The 12,155-nt window shown below is 42.4% G+C and overlaps 1 protein-coding gene across 2 annotated transcripts in view; it reads right to left on the reverse strand.

Annotated features, from left to right (window-relative positions):
- LOC138283889 (tetratricopeptide repeat protein 24-like) overlaps positions 1–12,155 on the reverse strand; it is a 304,911-nt gene that overhangs the window by 132,283 nt on the left and 160,473 nt on the right. For both annotated transcript variants that reach the window (XM_069222092.1, XM_069222094.1), the window contains exon 8: positions 5,448–5,570. In XM_069222092.1, coding sequence (XP_069078193.1) covers positions 5,448–5,570 — 123 coding nt within the window. The remainder of the gene's footprint in view (positions 1–5,447; positions 5,571–12,155) is intronic.

The raw sequence follows: 12,155 nt of genomic DNA on the forward strand, positions 1-12,155 counted from the left end.
CTGGTGGTAACCCATTCGCAAAAGGGAAGGGGTCCCCATGGGACCCCTTCCCCTTTGTGAATGTTGCCAAAAATGTTTTATCAGAGCAGGCAGTGGTCCAATGGACCACTGCCTACTCTGAAAAAACGAAACCAAATGGTTGTATTGCATCTCGTTTTTCTTTAAGGAAAACGGGCTGCAATACAAAAACAAAAAAAACCTGCTTTATAGTGCAAGGAATCGCTATGGGGTCGCAAAATGCGACCCGCCTCATTAATATTAATGAGGTGGTCTTTGCGACCCCATAGCGATTCGCAGACGGTGTCTGAGACACCGTTCTGCATCTGAATTTGCGATTCGGAAATTGCGAGTCGCACCAACTCACAATTTCCGAATCGCAAATTTGGAAATTGCTACATCTGGCCCATAGTCTCGGAGTAGTGGTCAAACAGTTCCTTTGGGGGAGGTCTATTCTTATTTATATGTAACTGACATGAGGTCAAAAGTAAATGAATGGTGCTCCAGTTTCTTACAATGAACAACTTCAGATTCAGTATTCCGGAAGTGACGGGTCAAAGAAGTCCATCATCATTCATTAGAGCACTGGAATGTTGTGAGCTCCACTGAAAACAATAGAGTGGATCAGGGCCAATAATGACTGCTATAGGCCTTCTGCTCCAACATTTCAATGTTTGTTTCTCTGTCTCTCCCTGTTTAATTTAAAACATTCTGCCAAACGTGCATTTGCAACTTGTTTTTGCACCTTCTGGTCCTTTCAATAATATGGACTGTGCTGGTGAACATTTTGCCCTGGCACAATCACTATGGGGCATTTCCCAATTGACATAAGGGCATGCCCTCAGCAAATAAGGGAATACTTTGCCTTTGTGCCTGCTCCATATTACATTTTTAGGCACACAGGCAAAACCGTTGTCTAGAGGTTGCCATGACTGTGCACCCAAGTAGATGGTGTACACTCAGTGGCCCCTCCCCAGGGAGGAGTGATAGAAGCCATAAGGACCAACCAGGACTCCTTTCTTTATGGAGTGGCGGGTCATCCTAAAGTGAAAGGAGCTAATGTTTCAACCCACTACCCTTTAAGATCAGTGAAAACTTTCAGAGTTCTGACCGGCGTTAAGGACAGCACATTTTTTATACAATCGGGTGAGCTTCCCTGTTCAGTGTCCGGCACACATGGTGAAGGGGTGCCACAGTTTACTCAGAGTAAGTGCCAGGCTGGAAGCTTAAAGCAGCTGTAACAAAAATCTTGAAACAAACCAGACCGACCCCTTTGCTCTATGTCTCGCTCTCTTCCCATCTGTACATTCTCTGTCTCTCTCTTTCTCTTAACTGTCTCCACAAGCTACCACTGTGCCTGCTGCAAACAACCTCAGGTAGTTGGGGAAAGCAACAGAGGCACCTGTAGCAGGCCTGGGCCTTCAAAACCAGCCCTCAGAGGTTCCAGCCCCCAAGCCAGTGTTCTATGGCGAGGGCCACTGGACTTATGCGGCAGGGGAGGGCCCAATTGTGCGGCAGGGTTGGGTAAAGTATGCAACAGGAAAAGGCAAATTATGTGGCATAATACAGCACATTTTGGGACAGTAGTAATTCATTGTTTTGTCATTTGTAAATCTGTTAACACTGTCTGGGCATTAGTTGCAACTTATTACTAATAGTTTAACACACAAACTGTGTCAACCTTTGCAAAGGGCTTACCACTGAGCCGCAACACGTGTTGCTGCATTTTAATTAACATTTGTTGCGTACTAATATGTGCAGATTAAGCAGCAGATTATGAATTATGTGGCAAATGCAACAAATCTATAACTTTGCACAAATTGCTGCGGGCTCACAGTCGCATAATTCCAAAGGCCCTGCCTATGGGATAAATGGCCAGTTTGTCCCTGGCCAATGCACCCGATATGTAAGTCAGACCTAGGTGTTCATTGTTGTCTTACTCAATCACATACATTTTTTTGACTCCAGAAGGATGAAAGACTGCGTGGACATGTGGCTGTGGGTCAAACTATACATTTCTGAGGTAAATGAATTAGTCCACTGATCTTCCAGACTCAGCATAGCTTTAGAGCTTTTGACATTGTTGATCTCTCACAAATTACCATTCGTAAGAAGAGGTTGGTGTCCTTTGTTGTGGACTTGTGATACGAATGCATGCTCTTCCGAGGCAAGCATTCAATTAATTTATGCATCCGAACACCAACACACACCCTTGTAACAGTCTCAGATTATCAATGTCTAACAGTTGTTTGGCTGAAGGCGGCATTCATCATCAACAAATGTTTCCCCATTCAGATAAATTTAAGTTTACATCAGAGCCTGCTACTATTCAGCTCATTAAAATGTTCTTCTTAAATAAATAATTAACATAAATCTTTGGCAAATTGGTATTCTATTTGCATTGGCATTTTCGCCCATAGTAAATTTTGCTCCTGAACAATTTTGTCCAGTTTAAGGATCGACTGACCTGCACTATCACTAAAAGGGCTTCATGAGTCGTCTATCACTCGATGCCATGTTGGGAAGTTTAGTAAAACAGAATTTTGTTAGATTCTGAAAATAAGTCACTTGTTTCTATGGCAAATGATGGACAATTACAGAAAATAAATCTAAAAACATGTTTAAACGTTTTAAAGTGTGAGCGGGAGGGCCAGTAAAGAAATCACAGAGCACCACGCAATATATTTCATTTGAATCAAAATAGGCTGCTTAAACTTTGGTATAACCCCTGAATATCGAAGGTAGAATACTGAGGTATACAAATTTCAAGGCAAAACAAAATAGTGAATCCAAAATAGAGAAAGGTAAGTAATTATAGATTTTCTTTACCTTAATTCACATCTACATAACTTGAAGATATACATATATAAATATATATATGCACATTATATACCTTAAAGATATATATATATATATGCACATTATATACCTTGAATATCTATCTATCTATCTATCTATCTATCTATCTATATATATTTATTTATTTATTTTTTCAAGGTAAATAGATGAATTAGGAAGTGTAAATGTATACATCCTCTGTATACCGCAGCATTTCGATATTTGGACACAATATTGTTGTAGCTCTATATTCATAGCCTTCATGTTCAGTAGTACATTAATTGGCTATCTCTGTTTCCCATAATCCAAAAGAAGAAACAAAAAAGAAGAGCAGCAATAAAGGGCGGGTTGAGGTGAAAGGAAACATTGTTTGGGACATTGAAAATTTGTAAACTTTCATGTTTCCAAAATTCCTTTTGATGCACTGGATTTACAAAGGAATGCTACTGTCTGTTCTGCTGTTGAATGCCAAGGGAACATGTAGTAGAAGTTTAATTTAAATATTCGTGTGATATACAATCTGATTGTCCTGGCAGATGGGGTAAATCAATCATCGTCTGAATTGCCGCTGCCATGCACCAACTGTAATTTTTGCGGTGGTAATTGAAATAGTGGCGATTCCACGGTGGAAGATTTACTGAAACTCCCAATAAACCGTGGATGGCATCTTCAGCCCACCTCTAATTGTATCAGTGACACAGCTGATCTCAACTATATCTCACAAGATGCCTGATGGCAGTTTTCAGTGGTGAAAAGTGATCAGCCTACACTTAATAATAAACCAAGGAATGTGAAGTGTATTCACTTTGTTCAACAGAATTTTCTTTACATTTTCTGCACAGCTTTAAATATCTATCAGTCACAGCCACCCATACCCCATACTATGATTATATCACAGGAAGAGTCGTGAAGGGTTCAGACAGCAGCACTCTCTGCAGTATTCGATGAATGAAAATTTGATTGTTCTGATCCACCAAGCTACCTGTCACTTTCTTCTGCAGGTTAGTTTGCAAAATCAAAGCTCACTATTATAGCGGAGGAGCGTCGCCTGGCTGTTAAAAATGTCCACAGGCACTGCCCAGAGATGAAAAATAAAATGGTGATAAAGTTAGTTTATCACCATTATTTTTTTCACCCTTGGTCCTGAACCGAGTTTCAAGACGGGGCGGGCCTAGCTAAGTGCCAGCGCACTTCCTGTGCGCTTATGTAAAGTGAGCACGTCCCTTTGGTTGGTCGTCTTGCGAAGGCCAGCCAGACATGCCACTTTAAAGCTCTCAACCCAGCTTTCTTAGACAAGTGGGATGAGAGGAAGCACAGGCCTCCTGTGCCCTCAGGAGCGCCGAGAGAGGCCGCTCCCTCCAACCCTGGTGCATCTCTCATGCTGGTTAACAGCATGCGAGGATTGCCAGGATTGGTTAAGGGAGTTGGAGCCTGGGCATGCGATGGAAACCGGAATGAGGAGGACGTCACCTTGCAAACAAAGTAAGTTATTTTATTTGTTTTATTTACCCCTTCCTTGCAACCACCCCAGTCATTTGCCCACCACACCGCTCTCAGAAGTTGTCAGCTGCCCCTGGAGTTCACTATTTTAGCTACAGGGCTCCGTTCAACACCTCGTTTTCAGATCTGTATATCCACGTGCAGCATTTTTCACTGTTACCTGTCAGTTTCACAGTTTGTACAGCTTTGTTACTTATCACAGTTCACGTTAGGCTGACACACTGAGAAAGTCTTTAACGCAGTATTAAACACCTTGTAAAATGCGTTGCATTGCAGACACAATGAGAGCTATGAGATTAAATCCTTAAAGTAACCCATCGTTACCTAGAAAAATTAGGTCAGCTTGTCACATAGTTGTCCATTTATCAAACTTTTAGGGATAGCAGGAGTGACATGAGCATCCTTTGAACCTAAATGGGCTGAACCCCTTCATCCACCCTTACTCCCTTAACAGTCACCTATTTCCTGCTATGAGGCTAGGGAAAAGGAATCAAAATAGCAGATAGTAAAGTTATATCCCTATTAACTTTGTGTCTCTGTCTTCAAGACATCTGACCGGTATGCAAGCAGGACTTTACAAAGGGATCCGGACAGTGACTTGTGTGATAAGTATCATACACCGTTGTTTTCCCCAGGTAGATTCTGGCAGCTCATACTTACGGATATTTATTAGAGGAAAAGCGTGGAAAAAGGTCACAAAACACAGAATCTGATCTGGTGTATTAAATCCCATTTTTGCATGTTATGCCTCATTTCCACAAGAGAACTCATAAAAGCAGCTGTTTAACCCCACTGCAAATCCCTCACAGGGCAGTGATAATATGCACAGGGTGAGTTAAAACCCTCAAACAAGTCCTGCATAATTTGTAATCAGGGCCTATGTGTAGAAAGGGAGGTGCCACCCTGCCTACCTAAAAATGGACAGCCATGGCATTCCAGCTTTCAGTAACAGATTGCTCAGAATCAGGTACATGTAGAAAAGTTCGTTCAGCAACTCTTACCCAATGCATATCCAACTCTGGACTCAAGCACTCTGATTCTGCACTTTAAACAAAAGTCTGCACAAATATTTAAGAAATGACATCACCTATGTCGGAAGCTTTAGTATTTACCTTGGGCTTGCTGAATCTTTTCTGCCACTGAGTTTAGGCGTAGAATGTATGGAGCCCGCTGTAGTGACCAGATTTCCATTAGTAGGTTCTCTCTCACTCGTTTCGTTGCCTGGATTATCTGACCTGCAGATATCACAAAGGTTACATTTATTGCAGAAGACCCTTTTTTATTACCCCCTATCCCAGTGGTCAATTTGTAAATAAAAACGTGCTGGTGCCCAAAGCCCTCCTCTTAAACACACAGCCGATGCATTTAAATGTGCGAGCACAGAATACTAAGGCAGCATAATACTAAAGCCATCTCAGGCATCTTTAATCCATTTACAGCCTCTCCCTGCCCCCTCAGCTCACTCTTGCAGCATTCTGCTTTCTCCCATTGGGACGCATTTAGTTTTTATTTGATTCTCTTGCCTGACTGTGCCTTTTTTTCAAAGTAATTACCTGATGCAAAAAAGTAAGTGCCAGCCCTCAAAAATAAGTGCGGGTGCCCCCCATCGGCAATCACCGGCTCAAATTAAGCACTGTCCCATTCATAAGAAACCTGCAGCTATGTCTGTGATCAACTGAGATGTCGTTCATAAAGAATCACAGTATTTATATAGGTATTTCTTGAGTGGGATCTGACTAAAAGGAATTATCTGGCTAAATTAAATAAAACTAGAGACAAATTTAGAAGGCTGGAGAAAAAATATCTAAGCAGACAAGGTAACATTAATAAAAAGTTTAGCAACTTATTGTGGGTCTAAAAGCAAGAGAATATCCACCAAATGTGTGTTTGTAAGCTGATGAAAACCAAGAAGTGAATGAAAAAGTCTGATGTGTTCTGGAAGCGAATTCCACCAGCTAGTGGCAATTCAAGTGAAAACGTGTTTCAAAGTTTTGGCCTACAGAATCTAAGGCAAAATTCACTCATAGCCAGGAACTATCTTTGAATGCCAAGTGCTGCCATCTAGCTTTGGTGATTTGCGACGGAACAAGGGGTTTTCAGAATGAATGCTTTCTAAGCTTATACCAAGAATTTTCAAAATGTATCCTCGACTCTAGCAGCAGCCAATAGAGATTAATTTAATGTCTAGTGACACAATCATATTATCTGGTACTAGTTCACAACTGGGCTGCTGTATGTAGTGCCAAAGAAGTAGAAGATAGTGAAGACTTGGATAAGCCTGAAATACCTGATGTGATGTTGAAGTTGAGGCATTTTTATCACAAATGCATAAGCACATCACACCAGGTTGTTTGGGCTTCAGCATGATCATGTCAGAGAGCACTTACATTGTACCTGAGATACAACAAGAGCTACACACTCTTTTGTCTCTCACTGCATTGACCCATGACCTCATGCACAATAATATGAGGACCAGTGGTAAACACTGGGAAACAGGAATTGGTGAACACAGAGAAGAGAGACACTAGACTCCACCAGAAAAACCTGCAGCACCGAAAAAAGCCACTGACAACATTTGAATAATCCTGGACCAAGGAGAAACAGCAGCCCTCATCCTGCTCAACCATCTCAAAGAGTTCAACACTGTCTCCCATAACAAGTTCACTAGAAGAATCCACGAGAATGGCATACAAGGATCCACTCTCAAATGTATATGTTCTCTCCTCACGGGAAGAACTCAAAGGATCAATCTGCCACCTTTTACAACAGTGTCCAGAGACGAAGAAACTGATATGTGGAGTCCTACACTGATTGTCCCTCTGCCCCATCCTTTTCAAAATATAGATGACATCTCTCGCCAATATCATCCAATCACAAGATATCACTGTCATCGCCTACACTGATGACACCCAACTTTTCCTCTCCCTGACGGACAAGACAACCACCACCAGAACCAACTTCACCAATTGCATGACCATGGTAGCAGACTGGATGCAACCCACCTGCATAAAGCTCAACTCCGACATGACGGACGTACTGGTCTTCAGCAACAAGATGTCCACGTGGGATTCCACCTGGTGACTGTTGGAGTAGGGAGAACACCCACAGACAATGTAAGAAATCTAGGGATCATCCCAGATGACAAGCTCAAAATGATGGCTCAAGTAAACACTGAGTGCACCTCCTGCTTTCATATTCTATGCATTCTGCAAAAGATCTTCAAAAGGTTTCATGCCTTGTGTCAAGTATAAAAAATGTATCTTTCCATTACTGGTTCAGCACACCAGATGGATGATCACGCAAGCACTCATTGTCAGCAGGCTGGACTATAGCAACACTTTCCATGTTGGGATCTACAAACAACTCCTACACAGACTCCTGACCATCCAGAATACCGCAGCAAGGCTCATACTTGGCCTCCCACACTGACCAACACCACACCTCAGGAAGCTTCACTGGCTCCCCATTTACAAGTGGAGCAAATTCAAACTTCTCTCACACACACAGGACCAGAATACCTGAACAGCTGCATACACTTTCACCAACCCACCAGACACCTATGGTCTGCCTCACTCTCACTTGCACACACTTCCCGCATCCACAAAAGCAAAACTGGAGGTCACTCATTCTCCTACATTGCATCCAAGAGTTGGAACAACCTCCCTCAATACACCAGAGCCTCCTCCTCACTTCTTGAGTTCTGCAAGAAGCTTAAGACCTGACTTTTCGCACAAGCACCTTGGGGACCATACACCTGCCCAAACACCTGGAAACCCATTCAGATAATTAGTGTACTATGCAAATCAACTTACATAACATATTTGTTTTATGCTTTCCAGCTTACGATAGTCCCTCCCATGGAGCATAGCCTATTTTCTGTATTCTTCCACAAGTGCTCGCTTCCTGTAAACAGGCATTTAGATCTTGGTCTTATACTATCACATTTGCAGTGCATTCAAAGCCAGAGGCCAAATGGCATGCTTTGTCTTCCGAGGCTTTTTTCTAGCACACACAAAATTTAAATTTCTGTAAATGAACTGTGCTGATATAAGGAAAGCACAAGTGAAGCACTTTTTAGTCATTGCGAAGTGTGGAGGAAACAAATATTTTAATACAATCAAACAGATCAATACACTACATGAAGATGTTTCCATATTTTATTGTTTGTGCCTTGTATACTTTCATGAGTAAAACTGTATGTTTGTGCAAATATAATAATAATTTTAACTGAAAATGTGTTACCTGTAATGGCAGTGCCTGCCACACTATGCATGCTCACCCTACGCTATTCCACTATACACCACTCCACTTTACAACACTCTACTCCACTCTATGCCCCTATACCCTATGACATACCACTCCATTGTACAACATTCACTTCATTCTATAACATGCCACTCAATTCAACGCAACACTCCACTCCACCATACAACACTGCGCTCCACATCATTCCACTTCACTCTACCCCACTCCATAATCCACTGCTCTACAGCATCATACCACTCTACAACATGCCACTCCACTTTACAACATGCCACTCCACTCCACTCCAAGACACTCTATAACACATCACTCTATGACATGGCACTCCACTCTACTCTGTGACATGCCACTCCACTCCACTCTACTTTATGACATTCCACTCCACTTTACACCACTTCACTCTATGCACTCCACTCTATGCCGCTCTGTGAAGTGCCACTGTACCCTATGAAATGCCACTCTACTCTGCAAAACGCCACTCCACTCTACGCCCCTCCACTTCATGCCACAACATTTTACAGCACAGAACTCTATGCCACAACACTCTACAACACTCTACGACATTCCACTATATAACACTTTACTACACTCTATGCTATACCATTCCACTTTACTCCACTTTGTAACACTTTACTCTATACTACGCCACTCTACAACATTCAATTCTATGCCAGTCCACTCTAGGCCACTCAACTTCACTCTACAACATTCTCTGCCCCTTCAGTCTATGACACTGTACCATATGCCACTCCACTCTACAATACTCTACTCCTTTCTGCTCCACTCTACTCTACTCCCTCCACCCCATGCCCTCCCACTCTTCTCCACTCCGCTCTACTCCCTCAAAAGCACTCCACAACACTATTTTGCACTCCACTCTATGCCACTCCATGACAGTCTATGCCACTCCACTCAACCATACTGTCATTTTATCTGCAGAGACTCTGTAGTCGTAAAAATACTACTAGTAAAATACCTTTGTGAATAGAAAACAATTGTAAACTTACACAAAAGTGAAAGTTTACCTTTGTGAATCAGGTCCTTTGTGTATGTACCTCCACTAGAGCATTGGCCAAGTGCTCCCGTTTTTGGAGCTACATTTTTTTGTGTTCAGGCACTCCATGTGAGTGCTTGTAATTTCAATCTGTCTCCCACATCCTCAACCATGTAGCTTCTAATCCCTCCCAACCGTCCTCCTTCCATGTTGCTTGTTTTCCTTCCCGCCACCCTGTACGTACAGAACTGCACTCTACTCTACACCACTGCACCCCATGCCCTTGCACTCTACTCTGCACCGCTCTACTCTATGCCACTGCACTCTGCTTCACTTTACTCTGCACCACTCTATGGGTCTGCACTTTATGCCACTCTACTCTACACCACTGGACTCTAACCCACTGCACACTGCACTCTACGCCATTGCAGTCTGCCCTATTCCACTGCACTCTTTGCCACTCTACTCTACATCACTCTACTCTATGCCACTGCAGTGTACACCACTCTACTCTCTGCCACTGCATTGTATGCCACTCTACTCTATGATGCACCTCTCTACTCCACAGCACTCTACCCCAGTGCACTATACACCACTCTATTCGTCTGCCCTCTACTCTTCACCACTCTACGCCATTGCACTTTATGCACTTTATGCCACTGCACTCTACATTGGTCCACTCTACTCTACACCACTCCACTCTACTCTATGACAGTCCATACCACCCCAATCTATGCCACTTCATTCTACGTCACTCTAAGCCACTCCACCCCACTCCACACAATGCTACTCTACTGCACACCACTCTACTCTATGGCACTCTATGACAATACTCTACACCACTCTACGACACCTTACTCTGCCCCATTTCACTCCATGCTATTCTATGCCACATTAGTCTATTCCACTACAAACCACTCTACTTCACTCCACTCTGCACCACTCCACACCAATCTATTCCATGCCATGTCACTCTATGCCACTCCACTCTATGCTACTCGAGTCTACTCTACGCCACTCTACTCTGTTAGTCCACCCCACTCTACTCAACAACACTCGACTCTACTCTATGCCACTGCACTCTTTGCCATTCCGCTTCACTGTGAGCTACTCTACACCACTCGACTCTACACAGTTCTACTCTACGTCTCTCTGTGCAACTCCAAGCCACTTTACTCCACTCCACTGTATGCCACTCAACTATATGCCACTCCACACTACTCTATGCCATGCCACTCCACATAAGTGAAACCTATTAGTTTAGCCAATGCATGCTTTGGAGTCACTGTCTATTCTGTTGTAACATGATGCACAGCAGCTGTCATGAGGAATGTAGCACTTCATACGCAAACAGCTTATAATATAAATTGGCTAGAATACAGTGAAGTCAAGTATTCCAGACACTCTTCTTTTCCACAGCAACATGTTACATTGTCATCCTCCAATGTGTTTGAAGCAACGGTCACTGACATATTTATTTGACATTTTTATTGTGCTACTTTAAGTTGGATAAATGGATATAGGATGGTAAAAATTAAGACACTTTTGATTCAAACCAAAAGAATGGCATACTATCAAATCTTTTTGTTATGGACAGTAAGGACGTTTTTTTAACACCCCCCTCTTCTCCCAGCTCCCAAAGGCAGGAATTCCAAATATTATGACTGTTTCATTGAGGCAGTGGATAGACTTAAAGTACACTTAACTGAAGAACCCCACACAGTGATGGGAAGACATTTTATTCTTGACAAGCAATGTCAATGGGCCAAAAGATTCATATGCAGCCGTGCAAGGATTCTTGCTGTACATTGTGATTTTGGGCCCAGCAAAGATGTGTACATAAGGGATCAGTTCATCATCAAATGTTCTGGTAAAAAGTTGGTCCAAGATTAGCTGATGGGACTATGCAAAGTCCTATTGAAACAGTTGCAACTGGTAAGAGTGATGAGTGATCAATTACATCGTTCAAAACGTTAAATGTAGAAAGCAGATGAAGTGGTTACTATATTTAAGATTAACTTTGGAAAGTAGAGATTAGACAAACATAGAGATAAGGGATTTTTTAGAAGAAATTAGGGATGTGTGAAATTCTCATGATTTGCCTTCACATAACTGTGAGACATTTCAGCTAAATTACACATAATTAGGCATAATTACACAAAATGGAAATCTGTTATTTTGTGCTTGTTAGACTTTTCATCCTTGGCGTAGTCTCCCTTAACTTTTTGCCTCTGTCCCCCAGGTTTTTGATGTGTGCTGGACTCTGATTTCACTATTTTTGTTACTCTGGGCACTTTACCACTGCTATCCACTTTACCACTGCTAAATGCAAATGCTCCTTTACAAAATGTGTATGTAATTGGCTTATCCATGATTGGCATATTTGATTTACTAGTAAGTCCCTAGTAAAGTGCACTGGAGGTGCCAGGGCCTGTAAATCAAATGCTACTAGTGAGCCTGCAGCACTGGATGTGCCGTCCACATAGGTAGGTCTGTAATCATGTCTCAGACCTGCCACTGCAGTGTCTGTGTGAGCAGTTTTAACTGTAAATTCGACTTGGCA

This window comes from Pleurodeles waltl, chromosome 3_1, assembly GCF_031143425.1.
Source record: "Pleurodeles waltl isolate 20211129_DDA chromosome 3_1, aPleWal1.hap1.20221129, whole genome shotgun sequence".
NCBI classification, from domain to species: domain Eukaryota; kingdom Metazoa; phylum Chordata; class Amphibia; order Caudata; family Salamandridae; genus Pleurodeles; species Pleurodeles waltl.